Source organism: Taudactylus pleione, unplaced genomic scaffold (assembly GCF_031769625.1).
Source record: "Taudactylus pleione unplaced genomic scaffold, aTauple2 ptg000032l, whole genome shotgun sequence".
In the NCBI taxonomy this organism is placed as follows: domain Eukaryota; kingdom Metazoa; phylum Chordata; class Amphibia; order Anura; family Myobatrachidae; genus Taudactylus; species Taudactylus pleione.
The window spans coordinates 36,703,577-36,726,160 of record NW_028284434.1 but is presented as its reverse complement, the minus strand read 5'-3'; the positions used below and the strand labels follow the sequence as shown (position 1 = coordinate 36,726,160).

The 22,584-nt window shown below is 43.0% G+C and overlaps 1 protein-coding gene across 3 annotated transcripts in view; it reads left to right on the top strand.

Annotated features, from left to right (window-relative positions):
* INTS1 (integrator complex subunit 1) overlaps positions 1-22,584 on the top strand; it is a 114,509-nt gene that overhangs the window by 3,172 nt on the left and 88,753 nt on the right. For 2 of the 3 annotated variants that reach the window (XM_088452025.1, XM_088452024.1), the window contains exons 2-6: positions 835-896; positions 4,902-4,969; positions 6,109-6,399; positions 18,737-18,933; positions 21,752-21,889. In XM_088452025.1, the coding sequence (XP_088308151.1) occupies positions 4,912-4,969; positions 6,109-6,399; positions 18,737-18,933; positions 21,752-21,889 (684 nt within the window). In that variant the 5' untranslated portion in view covers positions 835-896; positions 4,902-4,911. The remainder of the gene's footprint in view (positions 1-834; positions 897-4,901; positions 4,970-6,108; positions 6,400-18,736; positions 18,934-21,751; positions 21,890-22,584) is intronic. The other variant, XM_088452026.1, reaches the window with a different exon arrangement.

Below are 22,584 nucleotides of genomic sequence, written 5' to 3'. Positions count from 1 at the left end.
TAGGGTATTGGATATATTCTTAGGGTTTCATCCAGGAGTCCCATTGAACCCAGAAGTTATATAGGTATTCGATGCTACTATTTCCACACTTCGGTACACATCATCTGCCTGTTTCTTCAACACCAATGGGGAACACTTTGGCGTCTTGTTGGCTGCAATGTATGCAGAATATTTGCAGTATTAATGTAGATTGCAGTTCATTCGGACATTATTCATCTATTTTGCTGCAATTGCTGGTACATTTTTAATGTTTGTGAATGTCGGGGGGTTATTCCACTGGTGGTACTTAACTTTTTGGATTATTTTGTATTGATGTGAATAGATGATTATTTTTTGTCTACTTCGATATTAATACCAGGTATATAACTATGCCTTGGCTAAGGACTCAGTGAGATGTCAGTTTGTTTCCTATTTGCTTCTGATTGGCAGATCTGTTTTCACTGTAGATTGTGGAGAATGAGAACCAGATAACATGATACATCTGCTCTCAATAACTATCCTATCTGCTGGTTTGTGTCTTGGTAGTCTTTGGTCACTGAAATTAAAATGAAATCTAGCATTATATATCACGTTTATGCCAACTACAGGACCTATTGAAGAATCCAAAGCTATATATTTTATTTATTTATAAACACATCATAGACTATTAGATTTACTTTTTAAAAACAAAATTAGGAAACTGTATTTGGGTGTTGAGTACATGCTGCCTTTCATGGGAATAGTTCTATACCATGCCACGTTCTAGAGCTCTCAGTACGTTACCAATATGTGTTGGAGAAGTGCTTCGTACGTATTTTAACTACATCCCCTTATTACTTGTTTTGTTTTTTGCAGGCTAGAAAAATGTAAACTTCTTTAATCCAAGTCCTTCTGTCTACAAATCAATTCATATTCAGGTAATCCCCTTTTTATAAAAAATTGTAGGCTGTAATTTTTTCAGAATAAGCAAATAGTGATCGATAAACTCGCACTCGTGCCAAGCTCAGCCAGCAACTTGCATGTTGTGGGTGATCGTTCCACAGTAGCCAGTGTTTTAAAGCTGACATTCCCAGCTTGTACACATTTGGCTGAATGGACAGGGAAGACTCTTCAGGGTGATTCAGTTCCGATCCAAGCTTTTGCCCTTCTGCTCCCCGGGAGGTTTCTGTCCTCCCTGAGCTCGACCTTAGGACATCTGCGTTATGGTTTGACAGGTGTACCGCCCCGGAACGGGTCTGCGAAGGCACTTTGCAACCTGTTTCCTCACATCCCATAGAGTTGCACAGGAAAATGACATATTGTTTACTATAATTGTCTGTAATGTGTGTAGCTGGACATCACTTAGTGCCAGCACATCGCTAAGAATTGCATCGCCCTCTTAAAATTAGTCAGCAAGGTACATATGATAAACACACTGTAATGTGATTGTAACTTAGTGCAAATTGGTATGAATTCACTGTTGTTTTCATGCCAATATTTAGCAAATAATTTCTTTTATTAAAATACTTGATGCGTCACAAAGTAAAGTTGAACTAAATCAATGAACAGCGCTGAAGGAATAGAAAAATATATATTCTGGAGAAAAGCCCATCAGAGTAAAACAATTCACATTTATTATCTAGATCATAAGATTCTGACACAATAAAGCAAAATAAATACAGAAAAATATAATGAAAAAATAATGAATAATATAAATATATAAAAAAGACACACACAAAAAACAATTCAAATGTCCACTGTAACTGAATATGTAAAAGAGAAAGACTGCAGTCTGTGATGTTTAATCCATTGATGTCCCAATATAAAAAAAAGGGATCACAAACTGTCAATCAAGATAGCGCTGAAAAAAATAAATAAATGAAGAGAACGTGGTGTAAATAATTTTGAGCCACTTGTGAATGAGCACCTTGATCTATTATTCCTTATAAAAAGTAACACAGTCAGCCCGCAAAGATACTTTGTTGTTTAAAAAAGGGATACAGTAATCCAGCATATATTTGTATCTCACCCTTCGTTGGTCTAATAGGGAAATCCTCAGGAGGTAATGAGGCAGAAGGGAGAGTGTGGTGCAGGAACCTTAGTCTCCGTGGGCAGCCCCCTGTATGGAGAGTGTGCAGCAAATGGTCACAGGGTAAGGTGTGCAGCGTCGACACCGGACTGGACCTCCGTCTCTATCCTGATGCAGGGAGCGAATGTGCGGCAGATTTTGCCAGAGTGTCTGAGGCTGCGCCGGCGGCTGTCAGACAATTCCCAAAACCCCATCCGTCTGTGGGGGGCGAGAGTGTACACCTGTGGTTGAGCCCAGCTGAAGGCTCAGTGTCCGCCCCGGAATGCACGTGATAATATTGCCAAGTCCAGCTCCCTTTCGGTAAGTAGCAGGGATGTAACGTCGGCTCAAAGCGGTGGCTGGTTGCAGCTATTGATTAGCCACTTTTAGCAGCAGGATGAGTGCTCAAATACGGCTGTGGATATCCGCAGATGGATGCAGCAATCTTGTTCTGACCTTTTTTTTTATATTGGGACATCAATGGATTAACATCACAGATTGCAGTCTTTCTCTTTTACATATTCAATTACAGTGGACATTTGAATTGTTTTTTATATGTGTCTTTTTTTATATATTTATATTATTCATTATTTTTTCTTTGTATTTTTCTGTATTTATTTTGCTTTATTGTGTCAGAATCTTATGATCTAGATAATAAATGTGAATTGTTTTACTCTGATGGGCTTTTCTCCAGAATATATATTTTTCTATTCCTTCAGCGCTGTTCATTGATTTAGTTCATTTGTTTCTTTCTTTTGGTTTGCTACCATATTGTACAGCTGCAGGGGGATTTTTGTTTAGTGGCTCCAGTCAGCGCCTGAGGCTGATTTTCCAGTTCCTTTTTGAAAAGTAAAGTTGAAAGTGTTTTATGTGTTGATTTTTTTTTTCAAATAATTTTATTGACAGATTGACAAAGAAATCCAAATACAATGTCAGGTACAAATATTTGTTACAAAAACATTTGATAGCGTATAAACAGTGATGTACAAAATATACATCCACAAAAGAATATAAACAAAGATGTATATAAATAAAAATAAATATCTCCCACATATAAAGACTGGTTCCAAAACCAACCTCATTAGCTAGAAAGGTGCACCAGAACCTAGAACCTTCAAATTATACCAAAACATTTTCTCAATCCTTCTTTTAATATAGCTGAAACTGTGCGAATATAAGGAAGTCAGGTTTCAAAAAAATTCCCGGTCTGTTTTTCCTTATTTAATGAAGCTTCTGTCCAATCCATATAAAATAGAAAAGAAAATGTAATATGAAATAGATTTAGAGGAATGGAATCAGTTGAGATCCACTGTGATAAAATAACCTTTTTGGCAGCTGCTGCCAACTTAATGAGTAATATGTGGTTGGCCTAAGTTATACCATCATCGCCACCATTGTGGTAGATACCCCAAAAGACCCATTCTTTAGTGATTTTGAAATTTATCTTCAAAAAATTAACAATGTAGTCCTGAAGGGTCGTCCAAAACCTCTGAACCTGAGAGCAATACCAAAAACAATGCATTATATCTGCATCAGGGGGTGTTGATTCTTCTTTGTGGGGGGGTTTATGGCAGGCAATGCTGCTTTGATCTGTATAGTGACTTTTCAGAGAGATTAAACGCAGGTGGTGAATTCTGCAAATTGGCGTCAGGCTGCAGAGATCTTGTCACCTATGAAAACTTTACCATATGCAGTTTTGAATGTTGGTCAGAAGGTTTTTCAGACAAAAATATTAAACTGGGTACACGCTACACTATATATCATCCCAACGCGGATCTGAACGATATATCGTACACATCATACATTGTGTACACTTAATCCATTGTGGACGATGGTGGTTCATCACGCTTCATTTGCGGTTCTGCGCAGCAGATGGGACGATGCAATGAATGACGCAGAGCTGTTACATGCAGCATGTAACGACACATTGCACCGTCATACACCGGATGGTGGAATGTGTATGACGTGCGCAATGTATCGGTAAATTGCACCGTCGGCTGGGTCACAGAATATAAGCTCTTTCAAGCAGGGCCCTCTCTCCTCATGTTTTGATACACAATTTACCATTTTTCAGGTGGTTAGTATGTGACTATGTCAATTAGTTTAATGTCTGCATCTGTCTATATTGTTCATTGTATGCTCATGTGTATGTTTTATGCTAATGTACAGTGTTATGGAACTCTTGTGGAGCCTTAACATGGGTACACACTAGGTCAACCACACTTGCCAATTATCTGCGTTATGTGCCGGGCTTGACGTCATAATTGGGTAGGCATTTAAATCTGCCCGCCCATTTGAGCTGTCACTCATTGGTGGGTTCCTACAGCATGTGTATGGGCGATTGGCGAGTCGCCTGTACACACTAGCAGATGATTGACATATCTTTCAGATATATCAGCTATCTGCTGTGCTGCGGGGCCGATCCGATACGTCTGTGAACGACGTTGTTCACAGAGATATTGGTGGTACATGGACTATAGATATATATCGGCTGATATAGCCATCAGTGTGTACCCAGTTTTAGAAATAAAAAATTAGAAATAACAATAAAAGCAAAAGACAAAGTTCAGATTTATTGTAAATTGCTGCTAACTGACTTCTTGGCACCCAAACCATGGACTTGTCGCACAATTCTCATCTCCTCAGGATGGGGCAAGCCGAAATACCGACGCCGACCATCACGCCCAAGCTAAGTAAAAATTGAATTGCTCCGTCGAGCTTCCAGCACTCACAGTCGCCTGTGCTAACTATTGAGTCACTCCCTTAGTGATTTTTTGTGAACACCTATATATGATTTTAATCTAAAAAAGAAGTTCTATTTAAGAAATGTATCTATAAAGATGTCAGCTATGTTTTTATCTACCTTTTTTAATAGCCTAAACAAGATGAGTCGACCCAAGGCAACTGCTGTACGTCGGCCCAGTGCTGCTACAAAATCATCTGGTACGTTACATTTTTCAAGTGAAATGTATTTTTATATGTTTCTCCTTGTTTAGTTTTTCTTGACATTTCTGTTGTGACTATGGTTCCAGTTTCAGGAAATGTGAGTTTTTGAAAGTATTCCCAGAGCAGTAATTTATATTAAAACAAAAGTGGGTGGGAATAAAGCAACTGGCTGCCAATCAGATCATGGAAATTGTTCTTAAAAGCACAGAATGTTTCAGGAGATGAGGTGCTGACCTTATGGGAGTCAGTGATCTGTTCACTTGTGATAACAGTATAGGTGGAACTGTCCGGGGCGGTATTATGATGTGAAGAGAATGAAGGGTAGCAAGAAGCCGCAGAGTGAGAGTAATGCCAGCCCCACACCGTAAGATCCAGTAACTTGTGCTGCGCAGCTGGAACTGCTCTGGTGATACTGTTGTCTTTTAGTGCAGTTGGAGTATGACCACACACAGGCCAATAGCTTTCATCCATGAAAACTGCTTTATTTGACAACTTTGATCTGTTTACAAGACAGTCCGTTTGCCTATTATGTTGTTTGAACACTTACAGTAATCAAAAAACTGTCACATATAAAGCGACATGGGTGACTTCCTCTGAAGCACATGTAGTACCATGTAAACACAGTCTGAGCATTGACCTTTTTTATTTTTTATTACTTCCTTTTATTAGATAGCACCCTCAGTTACTTACGCATGCTGTACAGAAAGCTTGGGTATTTTTTGAGACAGCAGCCAGTATGCTTTTGGAGTGTCTGAGTGCTCTGGTGCTTCTAGCACACTTAGCTGATGCAACAAATTGCTGAGATAAAGACCAGAGTGTGCTAGAAGCACCAGAGAAGAGAGCAACACCCCATGGAGAAAAGAGTAACTGCACGAGTTGTGACAGGTGTAGGGTGCTATGAGGTAGCAATGCTAGCCACTGTGCCACCATATTTGAGCTGTTATTAGGAAAAATAGATTTGGAAGGGAAACAAAGTGGTAATATCACAGTCCTACCTGAGCAGTTTGTTAATAGCCTATAGAATATTGCGCTTGCATGAGTGTTACCAATGCCCTTTCATAAAGGGACCAACTCATTTGATTTGAAGTTTGTGGCCTTCATGTAACAATTTATTTTCTCCTCACATTTGTATGCAGGTCATCCACCTCCAGGGGATTTTATTGCTCTAGGCTCCAAGGGCCAAACGAGTGAATCCAAAGCCCCCGCCAATCTTCTGAAGCCAGCTGCATCTGGATTGCCCTCTGAAAGGAAACGTGAGGCCACAGCTACGCTAGCCAGCACTTCAGGACTGACTGGCCTCACAAAACGCCCCAAACTCTCATCCACTCCACCTTTGAGTGCTTTAGGGCGACTGGCTGAAGCTGCAGTAGCAGAGAAGAGGGCTATCTCTCCATCTATCAAAGAGCCGTCTGTTGTCCCAATTGAAGGTGCCAATTCTTATTTACTCTAGCACATGCTTTGTATTTGGATGATGGAGCGCTAATAGGTGGGTGTATGTCATAGAAAGTTAAAAAATGAGCAGCTGTAAATATGAGGATAGTCAGTCCTCAATTAATACAGTAGACACACAAACAAAGATAAACAGCGCTCTTGAAAAATAAAAATATTTAATATATATAATAGAAACACATAATTAAGTATAAAATAGTAAATGAATTACACACCTGTTCAGTCCTGATCGTACAGATGACGAGTAAATGTCTATATGAATGGAGGTGATAAGTAAAGGATAGGTATCCAGCAAGATGATTACCCAGTCCAATGTCCACAGCGGTGTGGGGTCCGTATGGTAATTGCAATAGTTATTAGGGATGTGCAGGCTCGGTTCTACTCGGTTCCGTTCGTTTTTTTTTACCGAATCTTATTGGCTATCCAAAACTCGTGACAGCTGAAACCCAATAAGATTCGGGAAAAAAAAACGAACGGAACCGAGTAGAACCGAGCCTGCACATCCCTAATAGTTATAGGTACAATGGATAGCCCAGACCACAAATGTATGTAGAGCTTGTTGGGACAGGTCCGGTGTCCAAATATGGCAGGGTCCAATTAGCGGTTACAGCGATTCGCACAATAGGGTCCCCAGGGCACCGGTCCAATAATATGCTGGAGTCGTCACCTGCTTGGTGTGGCGATATAATCCAAGGAACTCGTCTCTGGGTCAGGAGAAGTAATGCAGTGTGTAGCAGCCAATCACGAACGCGTTTCGCTGTGTTAAGGTCACAGCTTTATCAAAGGACTTGATTATCCATTCTGTTAGCTATGCAGGTCCTGGGATCAATGGTATCCACCTTCGACATGGTCGGGTATGCTCAGTTCCATTCCAGGCCTCTGCAAAAATTGATCCTCTACAGGTGGAAAGGACAGTGTCATCTAATAAGATCCCAGCGGATCCTTCTCACCCCAGAGGTTCTTCACTCCATCCTGTGGTGGCTAAGAAAGGATCATCTGAACAAAGGGCACCCATTCTAAATTGGGTGCTTCTCACCACGGACGCCAGTCTTCGCGGATGGGGGGCAGTGACAGGTCATCACACATTTCAGGGAAGATGGACAAATCAAGAAAATCATCTGCCCATAAATATTCTGGAACTGTGAGCAGTATACAAAGCACTTGTCAGGGCACAGGACCTGCTCCAGGCAGGCCGATTAAGATCCAGTCCGACAATGCGACTACTGTGGCCTACCTCAATCATCAGGGAGGCACGAGAAGTTATGCAGCCATGGAGGAAGTGACAAGGATTCTGATTTGTGCAGAACGTCATCTTCTGGCCATCTCTGCAATATTCATAGCGGGAGTACTCAATTGGGAAGCAGACTTCCCAAGTTGCCAAGACATACACGCCGGAGAGTGGTTTCATCTGGCAGTGTTTCAGCTTCCAGTAAAGAAATGGGGTCTACCAGAAGTAGATCTCATGACATCACGTCACAACCACAAGGTCCCCAGGTACGGTTCAGGTCCAGAGACCGATCAGCAGCCTATGTGGGCGCATTGGCAGTAAGATGGGACTTCAAGTTCCTCCGAAATCCCTCCTCCCAAGAGTTCTTAGAAAATTCAAGCAGGAAGGCGGAACAGTAATACTGGTGGCTCCGGCTTGGCCGAGACGTCACTGGCTCACCGACATACAGAATATATCCATAGACAGTCCGTATCCTCTTTCTCTATGGCAGGATCTGCTAACGCAGGGTCCCTGCCGTCATCTGGACTTAACTCGTCTGGCTTTGATGGCGTGGCTCTTGAATCTTTCATCTTAAGCACATAAGGTTTTTCCAGTTCTGTAATTCAGATGATGCTTAGGGCATGAAAGCGTGCCTCTGCCCACATCTATTACAGGGTTTGGCATTATTTTGGTCAGTGATGTGCCCACAGTAAGTATGATCCTAAGGTGTTCAGGATTTACAGGGTACTGGCTTTTCTCCAGGCGAGTTTAGACCGTGGTCTCCGCCTGGCCACTTTGAAAGTGCAGGTTTCTGCACTCCCAGTCTGGTTCCAGAGGAAGATTGTTTCGTTACCAGATATTAAATTCTGCGAGTTCAGCCTCCTTTTGTTCCATCGGTAGCACTATGGGATTTGTCATTGTTTTTTTTTTTTTTTTAACTCTTTTTATTGAGCAAATCACAATACAATAGTACAGTCAAACATTCAAGGATAAATTTCAGCACATAATATGCTTTTAAATTAAAAACTGTAATCTCTCAAAACAACAATATAGTGATTCATGTTCTCAGTATAGAAAAAGAAAAATATAGAAACAAGAAAACATCTTGCGTCAACGGTGTGGCAAACCGCCTAAAAGTAAAAAAGAGAAAAAGAAAGACATAAACCAGAAGAACAACAAGGGAAAATAAAGGGAGTAAAGGGTGGGTTGGCTCTGAGTAAAAAAACATTCTTTCAATCTAAATATAATAATAGAAAAAATAAAAAATTAAATGATGAATGGCGAGGATATGTTTTGATATGTCAGCCAAGGGGACCATGTTTTATCAAAAGATTTCGCGCGGTCATGTATTCCATCTTGTAGACATACCAGATATGTGATAATATTGCCTGCATAGGAGAAGGATTAGGGTTTTTCCAGTCCGCTGCTAACTCTGATATCGTGATAAGGTGGGCAGATATAAGGGAAGTAGAAAATGCTGAGGATCGGAGGGAATCGTAGTCTCAAAGAGGCGCGAGAGGACAACCTGCTGCCATATACTGGCTAGTTTGGGACAAGTCCACCAGATATGCAAAAAAGTGCCCACGCTATTACAACCCCTCCAGCATCTATCCGAAGCATCGGGAAACATTACTTGGAGCCGAGATGGCACATAACACCATTGATGTAGTAATTTGTAAGTGTTTTCTTTAATTTTGACGCAAATAGAACTGGCGGCGGCGTTGTCCCAAATTTCCGTCCAATCCTCAGCATCTATAGAGTGTCCCAAATCTCATTCCCATGCCAATTCATGAGATTCCCGATTGGGACTTGCTTCTTCCCCTAATAAAGAGTAAATAGTAGAAATAAGACCCCTAGTGGAGGGTCGTCTCCAACATATAGACTCAAAAGTAGTTAAAGGTCTGCAAATCAAAGTCAAACTAATTTTGGAGTGGAAGTGTCTAATTTGTAGGAACCGAAAAAATTCTTTGGATGGAATTGATACTTTATCCTGGATTGTGGAAAATTAGTATCAATAGTGATATCCTTTACATAGTATATATTACCGGATGACCAGGCAGTAAAGGATGATTTGCATAAACCTGGAGGGAAAATGGGATTATGAAATGACGGTATCAAAGGGGATGGGCCTGGAGCCAATTTAAAACGTCTATTGAGTAAATTTCAGATTGCTAAAGAACGGGAAATTACAGGGTGAGAAGAAACCATCCTGGGGCGATGAATCCTAGATATCTATAAAAGGGAAGATAGAGTGGTCAGTCCCAGCTCTTCGGCTTCGATAGCAACCCAGACCTTGCATTAAATTTACACCACTGAGCACAATGAGAGAGCTGCGCAGCATAATAATATTTTTTAAAATCAGGGATACCCAAACCTCCTCCCCTGGAAGGACGCTGAAGCAGCTTTAGTCTGATCCACGGGCGTTTCCGGTTCCATATGAAATATGAAGTTTGATACTGAAGTAATTTGAACACGTAGGGAGGAATATAAATTGGAAGGGTCTGAAATAAATACAAGAGCCGAGGGAGAACGCTCATCTTAACCGAATGTATTCTGCCTCTCCAAGAAATAAAATAGTTGGACCAGTCATGCAAATCAGACTTAATACTATTTTAGCAGGCGAAGAAAGTTTGCCTGAAACAGCTGATGATAATGATGAGTTAAGAAAATGCTGAGATATTTGATCTTTTTTTTATGCCAGGTACAGGGGAGCATGGCCGCTAGGGTTTGTTTTAGGGTAGCTGGGATATAGAAATCGAGAACTTCAGTCTTGGTAACATTAATTTTATAACCCGAGTATTGAGAATATTAATTTATTTCCTCTAGAAGTGAATTTAGGGATTGGGTCGGGTCAGTGAGAGAAACTAAAACATCGTCGGCATATAATGCAATTTTATATTCAGATGGGCCTGTGGATTTTCCTGAAATAGCTCTATTACAACGGATCCTTGCCACCAGGGGTTCCATAATGAGAGCAAATATTAAAGGAGAGAGGGGATAACCCTGCCGAGTACCATTAGTGTTCCCAAAACTAGAGGAGTAAACACCATTGACCGAAACCTGCGCCGTGGGGGAATGGTAGAGTGCCACAATGCCATATAAAAATTTGCCTGAGAAGCCCATTTTGTCTAGAACAGCAAATATAAAGGGCCAGGAAATTGTCATTGGTTCTTATGGGGCTGCAAGCTCCCCCATTTGAACCCCTGGACTCTGTAGATTTGAAAAGGTTGACAGTGAACCACAATATCCTCATGGTATTCCTGTGGACCCTAAGGACCTCGAGGAAAAGGAGTTATCTAGGCAAGTCTACCATAACTCTAATTCTTTGCATGCAGGGTAAATACATGTAGCCCACAAATGCTGGACAGATGTATATTTACACTTCAATTTAGATGTGAGCTAGGACACACCCTCCCAAATCTAAATCTCTCTACACATTTTATATCTGCCGCCACCTGCAGTGCTACATGGTTTTACCAAGGTGTAAAGTTACTCCTTTTTCGGGGTCCAGAGGGACTACATTGGGGAATATATGGTTTGGAGGAAACCCGGCACCAAACAGTCAACTTTTTCCATTCCCAGGATGCACTGGGTCCTCCCCCACCCCGCCTCAGGTACTCATTTTTCCGCTTGGTGCTGCAGGAGACGCACCGTTATAGCAGTACGGGACTGAAAACAGTCCCAACTTTTTTTTTTTTCTCTGAGTTTAGCAGCAGGGCATCTTATAAGACGCCCGTGTTGCAACTCCATCTACCCCCGCCGGCGCCGCAACACAAGTAACCTGTGTGGTCTGGTGATTTCGGCAGGGTCGTGGCAGAGCGTGCTAAATTGCGATGCCGTGACCTGGACTGCAACCGGAGGATACGGAGAAGTCTGGTAAAAGCGAGGCAGGCCGGGCTTCCAGCATGGGAGATGCGTGGAAGCTGTTGCAGTGAGGGCCTGGTTTGCCGCTCCCAAACTAGGCCTTAGGGACCATATTGCCTGGTGCCGGGGACGAGCTTCAGACGCATTCTGTTGCTGAAAGGCCAGCGTTTTCGAAAGGCCAGCGTTCCCGATTTGGTTTGTGCAGCATAGGGGAGGTAAGCCCCTCCCTGACCCAGGGCCGGGCTATGGAAGTTTCACGTGTCTGGGTCGCTCCACACACCTCTGTATATGAAACGCTCACTGACTACTTTCTATGCTCTGTGAAATTGGTTGGTCTCAGGAGGCGTTGGGATTTCCCTGTATACCTCTCACCCAGGGACCAATTATATAAAGCTCTATATTCTATCAATCAACTCTAATAGGGTTTTGATTAGTTGATTCAAAGCTTATTTTCAACTAAAAGTTGCATCTGCATTGTATGTGACTTGGTACTAGCACTGCTGTGTCTACTGTCACTTGTCTATATCACTATTATTCCTCATTCCTCTGTGCACGTGGTGGGGTTTTCTATATCAGTGTTTAAAAGTCGCATTTGCATTACTTTGTACCTTATTTGTCTAAGATCAAAAGGAAACATGAACCTGAAGTCCCAGGCTTGTCTCCTCAGGATTTCATACAGGATGGTATGTTTACTTCTTGTTATACGATTCCATCACATCAACCCAGTTTACCAGCTCCTGTGCAAGAGCCACCGTGGGTGTCCTCTTTTTCACAGGTGCTAGCACATTTAGTGGACCGTTTAGCAGCACCTATACTGCCTCCTACTATAGGATTTCCACAACAGTTGCAACCTGCTATGTGTGTTCCCCTCTGGTGAGCGCGGTTAAATCTTTTTTAAATTTAGAAAATGAAAAGGCACCTCCTAGGTCTAAAGCTCCGCTCTTTAGACGACAGAAGGTGGTTAAGGATGAGTTCCCTCAGTCTGAACAGCTTTCAGAACTCATGCCTGAGGCATGGAATACTCCGGATAGACTGTTCCATGCTATGAAATAGTTATCCACGTTATATTCATTTCCAGTAAGTGAATGTGATAAGTGGGATGTCTCTCCTACGGTGGATGCTCACGTGACTCATTTGATTAAGAGTTCCACGTTGCCCATTCCATCCGCATCCTTTCTTAACGATGCTACCGATAAAAGATTGGAAGCCTGTTTAAAATCAGTGTTTTCTTTATCTGGTGCAATCACTTGGTCGACTATGGCGACGGCCTGGGTGGCTAAGGCCATGGAAGAGTGGACGGCGGCATTGGAAGAGACTATGCCAGATGCTATGAGAGAACAACTGTCTTATTTCTCTCTTATGCGAGAGGCAGTATCTTACATAGGGGATGCTGCAATGGACACAGGAATTATGGCATCTAGGGCATCAGCAGCCTCAATTGTGGCACGCAGAGCCCTCTGGTTAAGGTACTGGAAGGCGGATGTGGGTTCCAAGAAAGCTCTGGAATCCCTGCTTTTATCGGGTAAAAGATTGTTTGGTCCAGAGTTGGATAAGATAGTGGCTATGTTTGCAGCTTCAAAAGCTGCTGGGTTGCCATCATCAAACACTTACAAAAAGTAGTTTCCCTTTCGGCCTCAGGGAAGGGCAAAGGGACAGTCCTTTTCCAGGCAGTCAAATTCCTGTAGGACTACCAAGCCATAACAAGCGAAGAAGTCTTGGTCAATCAGACGTCCAGCTACCAAGCCGGATGACAAACCTTCAGCCTGATGAGGCGGTCCTACCCATGGGGGACCTCAGGGTGGGGGGCCGACTTTTTCAGTTTTGCGACACTTTGCACCCAGACAACAACAGATGCCTGGGTCGGAGAAGTGGTCTCTCAGGGATATGCAATCGCTTTCAGAGGACATCCCTCCCAGAAATTCTTTGGCACAAATCCCCCATCAAGCTCTGTCAAGGACCTGGCCCTCCAGGAAGCCATTCAGACTTTGTTGGGTTCAGGGGTTATCATTTCGGTTCTTTTGGCTCAACAAGGAAGCGGATATTATTCAAATCTGTATTTGATTCAGAAACCGAATGGGTCTCATCGCCCTATCCTGAATCTGAAGCATCTCAGCAAATTGGTTCATGTACACAAATTCCGTATGGAAACCCTACGGTCAATTATGCTGGCAATGGAATCTGGGGATTTTATGGTTTCCCTAGACATACAAGATGCATACCTGCATGTGCCTATAGCACTACCCAATCAAACGTTTCTACGATTTGCTGTTCGCCAGCAACATTACCAATTTCAGGATATACCCTTTGGTCTGTCAACAGCTCCTCAGGTGTTTACCAAGATTATGGCGGTCATGACGGCTTATCTCAGATGACAAGGAGTCAGAATTCTGCCATACTTGGACGATCTCCTAATATTGGTGCAGTCTCAGGATGTATTACTTCATCATCTCCAGCTGATAGTGGCCTGCCTAAAGGAGCACGGCTGGATTGTCAATTGGAAAAAGTCGTCACTTTCTCCAACACAGCGGATGATAAATCTGGGAGCGCTCCTGCATTCTCAGGCGCAGAAGATCTTTTTACCAGTAGAAAATATTGCAGCTCTACATTTGCAGGTTCTCAAAATGCTCCACAATCAAAGATTATCAGTCCACGCAGCGATGCAGGTCCTGGAATCCATGGTTTCCACCTTCGACATGGTGGAATACGCCCAGTTTCACTCCAGACCCTTGCAGGTATTGATCCTGTCTTGTTGGAATGGTCCGTATCAGTGGATAAAGTCTCAGACGATCCTTCTCTCCCAAGACGTTCGGCTCTCCCTGGCCTGGTGGCTTCAGACGGCTCATCTAAACAAGGGTTGCCCTCTCTGGATCCCAAAGTGGGTACACCTCACCACAGGCGCCAGTCTTCAAGGATATCACACTTACCAGGGAAGGTGGATGTCTCAGGAAAGTCACCTGCACATAAATATTAGCTTTAGCATGAAACCTCCTTCAAGGCAGGCCTGTCCAAATCCATTCTGACAATGCGACCGCGGTAGCCTACCTCTACCATCAGGGAGGCACGCAAAGTCGGCCAGCCATGCGGGAAGTAGCAAAAATTCTGACTTGGGCAGAATGTCATCTTCCGGCAATCTCTGCAATTTTCATCCTAGCAGTCCACAACTGGGAAGCAGTCCACAACTGGGAACACGCCGGAGAATGGGCTCTCAACCCAGAAGTCTTTCAGCTTCTGGTGGACAAATGGGAACTACCAGAGGTGGATCTTATGGCCTCACTGCACAATTACAAGGTCCCCAGGTACGGGTCCAGGACAAGAGACCCCTCAGTTGTCTTTGTGGATGCGCTGGCAGTGGGGTGGGATTTCAGATTGGCTTTCTTGTTTACACCATTCTCTCTTCTACCAAGAATACTCAGAAAATTCAAGCAAGAGGGTGGCAGGTTGATTCTAATAGCTCTGGCTTGGCCCAGGCGCCATTGGTTCACCGACCTGATGCGTCTCTCCATAGATACTCCGCTCACACTTTTCTTCGGCCGGATCTGCTAGTGCAGGGTCCCTGCCTACATCCGGACGTTCCTCGTCTGTCTTTGACGGCTTGGCTCTTGAGTCTTCTGTTTTAAGAGCCAAAGGGTTTACAAATTCTGTGATTCATACGATGCTTGCGGCAAGAAAGTCTTCCTTTGCCTGCATCTGTTACAGAATTTGGCATTCCTTTTTTCTATGGTGTTCCTGTAGAAAAATTGATCCTACGATTTTTAGGGTCTCTCGGGTTCTCGCTTTTCTCCAGGCTGGATTAGACCTTGGTCTCCGCCTGGCTACATTGAGGGTACAGGTTTCTGCGCTCTCAGTTTGGTTTCAGCATAGAATTGCTCCCTTGCCAGATGTTAGAAAATTTTTGCAGCCACCTTTTGTTCCTCCGGTGGCACCATGGGATTTGTCTTTGGTTCTCAGGGTGCTACAGGCTCCCCCCTTTGAATACAGTGGACTTCAAGTGGTTGACAGCGAAGACACTTTTTATCTCCTCAGCTCGCAGAGTCTCTGATTTGGCAGTACCGTCGTGTCACCCCCCCATAATTGATATTCCACCAGGATAGAGCAGTCCTGTGTACACGGGCAGGCTACCTTCCAAAAGTGGTATCCCGTTTTCATATAAATGAAGAAATTGTTGTACCAGCGTTCAAGTCTACAGGCCTTTCTGCTGGTGAAGCTTCATTGGATGCGGTTCGAGCCCTCCGGCTTACGTGGATCGTACCAACTCCATCAGGAAATCAGATGCAATTTTTATTTTGTATGGTTTTCACAAACATGGTTGGCTAGCTAAGAAGCAGACTCTGGCTCGGTCACTGCGTATGACTATTTCTCAAGCTTATACGCAGGCTGATCTCCCTGCTCCCAGCAGGGTGACGCACATTCATCTTGGTCTGTTGGACCTTCGTGGGCAGTTAGGCATGGCGCCTTGGCTGTGAACAGCTGTGCAAGGCAGCCACGTGGTCTTCCGTCCATATCTTTATCAAATTCTATGCATTTGATACTTTTGCTTCCCAGGATGCTTCTTTTGGGCGGCGGATACTCCGGTCTGCTCAGGAGCGTCCCCACCCTGAAGGAATCTGCTTTAGGACATCCCCAAGGTAGTTCATGTGGACCCTATGGACCATGAAGAAAAAAATAAGAGTTATGGTAGACTTACATTTGATAACTCCTCGAGGTCCATAGGGTCCACAGGGCACCCTCCCTGACGCACATGGCTTCAGTGGGATCTGTTCCTTCTTGTCACTGATTCCCTCTTTATTGTATGAGTGCTTCTAGTGTACTGTGTACTTCCTTCTCCACTTTCATTCTCCTGCCAATGGGCTTGTATACAAACTGAGTACCTGAGGCGGGGTATATATTGGAGAGGACCCAGTGCATCCTGGGACTGGAAAGAGTTGACTGTTTGGTGCCGGGTTTCCTCCAAACCACATATTCCCCAAGGTAGTTCCTGTGGACCCTATGGACCTTGAAGAAAAAGAGTTACCAAAGGTAAGTCTACCATAACTCTTTATTTTCGATGTGTTACTATAAACCATGCATAAACTAGCATTATATGATAATATACTTCTTTTCCACATCGTGCTTCATTCATAGTTTGTTCTAGAGGAGTAGACTTTCATCAGTCTCAAAATGTGTAACTGTTTTAATAGTTGTTTTTATTTTATTAGTTTTATTCAATGCCTTTTAATAATTTGTAAATGATCTTTTCTCTGTATAGGCCAGTTCATGTTGTATATATGATGTAGATTTATGTATGCTATTATCATTTATTTATATGGTGCCACAAGTGTTACGCAGTGCCTTACAAAGTACATAAACAAATAAGTAACTAGCGACTTATGGTGCATATACACGGTCAGAATTGCTAGATCATCGTTATCATTAAATTATAATCATGAACGATTTCATCAACGATGAACGATTTCTGACACTATTTAAATGAATGAAATCGTCCAAATCTTACTGCAAACACAGTCGATGTCAGATATAGTTATGTGACATGCGGGCACGCGCATCGTTGGTCGATGCATGCCCAACATGTCAACGATATGAACAATTTTTACAATCGTTATCTTTTATAACTTTAAGAAAATCTGACCGTTTGTATGCACCATTACAATACAAGACAATACAAGCAGGACACGGATAATAAACATTGTTATATTAGCGACCTTTACACCCACATAAGCAGCCAAATGTTAGTTGCCCTAGTGAGGAGTAAGAGATAAATGAAATTAGGGAGTAGGCAGAAGCACAAGAGTGTAGAGGGCCCTGCTCGAAGGAGCTTACATTCTTTAAGGGAGGTACCACAACTATCCAGGGTAACAACTTATACTTGATCACATGCTTTTGAATGAAATTGGCACTCGTAAACTTAAGCTGGGTACACACTAAACGATATATGGTACAATATCTCGTTAAAACACGGATCCGGAGTGATATATCGTCCACATCGCTCAGTGTGCACGGGTGATTGAACGCTACCATGCGTCGTTAGACACATCTTCTGATCTGCTGTGCAGGCACATAGAGAGTAGATCAGGTGGCCGACACCCTGCTTCTGAATGCGGCGGGCGAATGATATATAGGGTGGTCGTACACCAGTTTATGCCGTGTGTACGGACCGCCCAATATTTCAATGCCGTCGCTGGATACACACATCATCTAGTGTGTCACCAGCTTTAGACATTCAGAAACACACTGGATTGTAATTGCTGTGGATGGTATTGCTTAGGACATTCGCCCCATATCTGCCAAACTGCAACAGCTAATCTATCTGATTCTTCAAGTGCTGATTTCAGACATGGCTTAGATCAAGCATCAGCAGTTATTCCAAAAAATTGTTATACCCAGCATATTGATTTTTATTAAGTAAAGTAATCATTTTAGCATTTTGGTTAGGAGTTCTCTGTCTGTATTCCTGGTAACGAAAGCCATAATACACAGCGATTGGTGGTCTATCGGCTTGATTCAGAGAGGTACACTAAGCCGATGTTTTCGCAGTTGAGAGGTAATCGCAATCTGTGCATGTGTCTACAGTAAGTCGCACTGCGCATGTGTTAAGGTACATTACCGTAGTCGCTCGCAGCGACTGTTTATTTGCAGTGTGATTGACAGGGAGCGTTTGGTGGAGGTAACGGGGTGGCGGCAAAGAATGCAGGCGTGACATGGCCATTTTGGGGGGCTCGTCACATCCTGCGATTGTGAACCCGTACGCAAGAAATATGTCTCCGGCGTCTTAGTTCCCGTGCTCACTCTGCGGGACCATAGGCCTTCTCAGAACTGTGACAACGGACTGATCTGCCACCAATGCTGCGTCTTTGCACGCAGATGCTGCAACGGCTTACACAGATGTTTGTATTAGCAAAGTCGCAGATTGGGCGTCTCAGTACATCTCCTGGCGGCTGCAGCATCTGGATAATTTCGCATCGCAGCTGCGTACACATATGCAGCCAGTGGCGCCATTAGCGTTCAACTCTGAATCAGGCCCTACAGTATATCCGTAATTCCTTTTCAGTCGGTGCTGGTATGTGCCTCTAAGGCCATACCATAAGTCAGCGCATTTGTACTCAAATCATATGGTCTGTTTATTCAAACGGAGAAGTCCCCTTTCACTCTTTAAATATTCACTGACGGCAGTTTGACATGTAGAAGGAGACAGCTTAGACCTTTAAGCAGTAATAATGTGATCTAAGTTGCCTCCCTCTGCCCTTCAGTACCTCCGGCCTCCCTGCTGGATGATATAGAGGCTTCTGAACAAGATGGAAACGACGATCGAGTTGAAGGGGTGCTCTGTGGAGCCGTAAAGCAGCTGAAGCTGAACCGTGCAAAGCCCGACCCCACGTTGTACTTGAGTCTGATGTTTTTGGCAAAAATGAAACCCAATATATTTGCAACTGAGGGAGTAATTGAGGTGAGGGTTGTTTGGTTAGTTATATAAAAAAAATTTGTACATCATGAAAGTTTATACATTTTTTTTTTTTGTAATGCTTGTGCATTAAGCTAATTTGTGGAGGGCCGTCTTTACCTTCAGTTTTGTGTCATTGTGTGCTTTTAATAATGTAAGCACTTACTGTACAGTACTGAGTAATCAATGGTGCTTCAAAGCATAATAGATGAGTATAAATGTGTATAACATATAATATAAAATCTGAGTGTGTGTTCCCTGCAGTAGCTTCATGCAGTCGGATCAGCTGCAGAGTAGTAACATGAGCACTTCCTAGTTCCCCTGGAGCAGTTGCCCTTTTCCCCCACCCTGTCACACACTGATTGCTGCTTCTGCAAATTAAAGATTCCAAAGTCTCCAGACCTGTTGCCATTTTTCACACGGGATATACATATGTATCCTCATGCACCTAGCATCTATAAGCCATACGGCACGAGACTGAGATGCTGTGAGAGGACTAGCGTATTGTATCATTCCATATATGTTGTGTCTTATACACATTGCAGAATCAGCGAACAGCCACTCACAGTGTACTAGAGAGGCAAGGCTGCCACAAATGTACAGGAATTGGTTTTACACACGTACATAGTGCCGTATTCAATTTGGAGCAAAAAGCCATTTTCGGCGAAACTTTTTTGCCGATGACGTCATTTTCACCGATTCCATTTATCCCCGTATTCAATTCCTTCGACTTTTCGCCGGTGCGAAAAGTTTGCGCATTGTAACCAGCGAAAAAGTTTTGGCTATGAATACTCGCCCGAAAAAAGTGCAGAATCGGGGTTTTGGGGTGCAAAATTGTGGCAACCCCCCTAAACCCTTTTTACACCCCACAAAGGACATGCCAAAAAAGCACTTTGAAAAAATGGGTAAAAAAAAATCAAGTGGGGTTACAAATTCAGAAAGTTGCGAAATAGCTTTTGGGGGTGTCCGGCTGTATGGGGGAGGTGTATTTTGGATTGCAGGTACTTGCTGAAGGTGTGTTTTTGGCACTATTTAATGCTTGCACCCATTTTCATGTACCCCAAATTTGATGGGAATACTTATTTCCCCCCCCAAAAATAGCTAAATACTATTCTTCACCACTGTCACCAAAGACGCTAAATAGCGCCTATTGAGACCATTTAAAAACCCCAAATACCTTTAGCAGGGCTAATCGGGGGTACCCATAGTGAACCCCCATGTTACAGCATCTTTAGGGGGGTGTCAGGCTGATTTCCCCAAAAACGTCAGGACTTTTCGGCTGATTTCCATTTCGCCGGGTCCCGTTTCTGCACATTTGCAATTGAATGCGGGGACGCGTGCGATGCTTTTTTGGAGGCAAAACCTCCGATGAAGGCGAAAAGTCCGGACTCAGACCTTTCGCTCCAAATTGAATACGGGCCATAGTCGCAGATTAAACACAATGGAACTTAGATCACTGAAAAAGCTACACACATTCCCATCGGAGCCCTTTATGCACAAATTCAGACTCAATGGAAAATTGATCAGTGTAATCTAGCAATGTAGTTTCTTCACTCCCAGTTGTTTGAGTTATCCGAATAAGAGGCACTTTGTGAGCGAGAGAGATGCTCTCCCCAGCCAAGACTCCCAGGACCTGGTGCGCTGACGGGGTAACTTGGCACAACTGAAGCCACAATGTAAAAGGACACAACTGTTGCAGAATGTATAGTGGACTACTAGAGGTCACAATGTCATGGTCTATCTCCTGATTACAGTCACAATAACTGTGCTTTCCAGTTGTATGCACTAAACATGGGCTAAGTCCGTTTTCTATCTTATCCATGCTGAGGCACTTGTGCAAGCTAAACTTCTTTGCTGCCATTAAACCCATCCACAATCTGGCATTATATATAATGGTAGTAAGATCTGTATGCAAGGGAGAGACAGGAGTCAGTTTAAAGGGAAATATTACTATTTGTCTATCAGGACATTTTTAAAGACATAAATGTAGCTTAGTGTGAGTATATGTCCCTCGCTTATAATTGAGTTGTATCAGTGATTGGCAAACATCTGTTCTTCAGCTTTAGCTGCAGTACATCTCCTATGATCCTAGGGAAGTTTGTGACTCGGCTACTGCCCAAGCAACACAGATCATGTAGTACAGACTCTGGTATAAATGAGATGGCGCCTCCTACTGGATTGTAACGGCACTGCTCTCTACATCATAATATAATTTCACTTACCAAATCTAGCCAGAATTCACGAATAGGCAACTCATGTCTCTGTTCACAGCATACCTCTCCTTCATTTGGCAACATACCTCTGCCACAAAGCGGACCGCTCTTACATAACGTTTAATGTTTCTCTTTTAATACCCAGCTTTCATATTTTCCATATTTATATAAACATTTACCACATTGATATGTTTGCATTTTAATTAAATGGCCCGTTCTAATTCAGTTAAACCCTTCCACCCATAATGCCCTACCCTTTTATCATTTATGATTAATTACACTTATCTGTTCTAGAATCCAGCTCTGACTGCTAGTTACTCCAGACTTTTGTTCCAATAGATTATATTTTATTGCACACAGCTCTTCTACTTCTCTTTATACTTTATAGGATGTTGTGTTTCACTATAGTGTGCTCTGAAATATAGCAAATTACAGTGTATTAGGGGAGCAGGAGATTTATACAGTATACCCATCAAATTTGCTACCATGCAATTGGAATAGGATGCCGAGCAGTGTATAGTGACTGGTGCTGGATCACTGGGCAGGACGATGTGTAGTTTGTTGGGCTCTGCACGAATGATAATGACTGCTATTACAATATCCTGTTCTAGGCTTTGTGCAGCTTACTGCGAAGAGATGCCACAATCAATTTTAAAGCCAAAGGAAATAGCCTGGTGTCAGTCCTAGCCTGCAACCTCCTTATGGCGGCCTATGAAGAAGATGAGAACTGGCCGGACATTTTTGTTAAGGTGGGATGATTGAAACCTGCAGAAAGCATATACAGTATATTCATGCAGTGATGTGTGTAGCAAAAGTTATGCATTTGACCCTCTACTGTATCCAGACAAATGACCATACAGTGATAACGCAAGGTAACATTCTATTGTGGTTGACATCCAAAAAGTGTCATAAGTGTCCATCTTTTAAGTCTAAATGCACATTGTTTTTTATTTCCTTAATCAGTTTATGGTTCTTAATATATAATATATAGTGTGTTTTATGTATAGGAGAATTGTTTCTGTTCTCATGCAGCGGGGGTATTCAACTGACGGCCCTCCAGCTGCTGTGGAGCTACACATCCCAGCATGCCCTGCTCTAGTTTTGCTATTAGGCCATGCTAAAACTGGGTCAAGATATGCTGGGATGTGTAGTTCCACATCAGCTGGAGCACCACATGTTGAATACCCCTGACATACAGCCTTGATGCTTTACTCTGCATTTTACATATAGATTGTGTTTGAATTCATGGGTGTGAAAAGCCGGGTACACACTATACAATATATCGTCCGCAACAAATCGGAACGACCATCGTATAGTGTGTACCCTTATAACCACCCAATTCATGATACGATGAATTGGGTGGTCTCATCTTCCCATCAGATGTGCTGCACATCTGATTGGACAATGTGACGGATGATGCGGTATAGTTACATTATACACAACG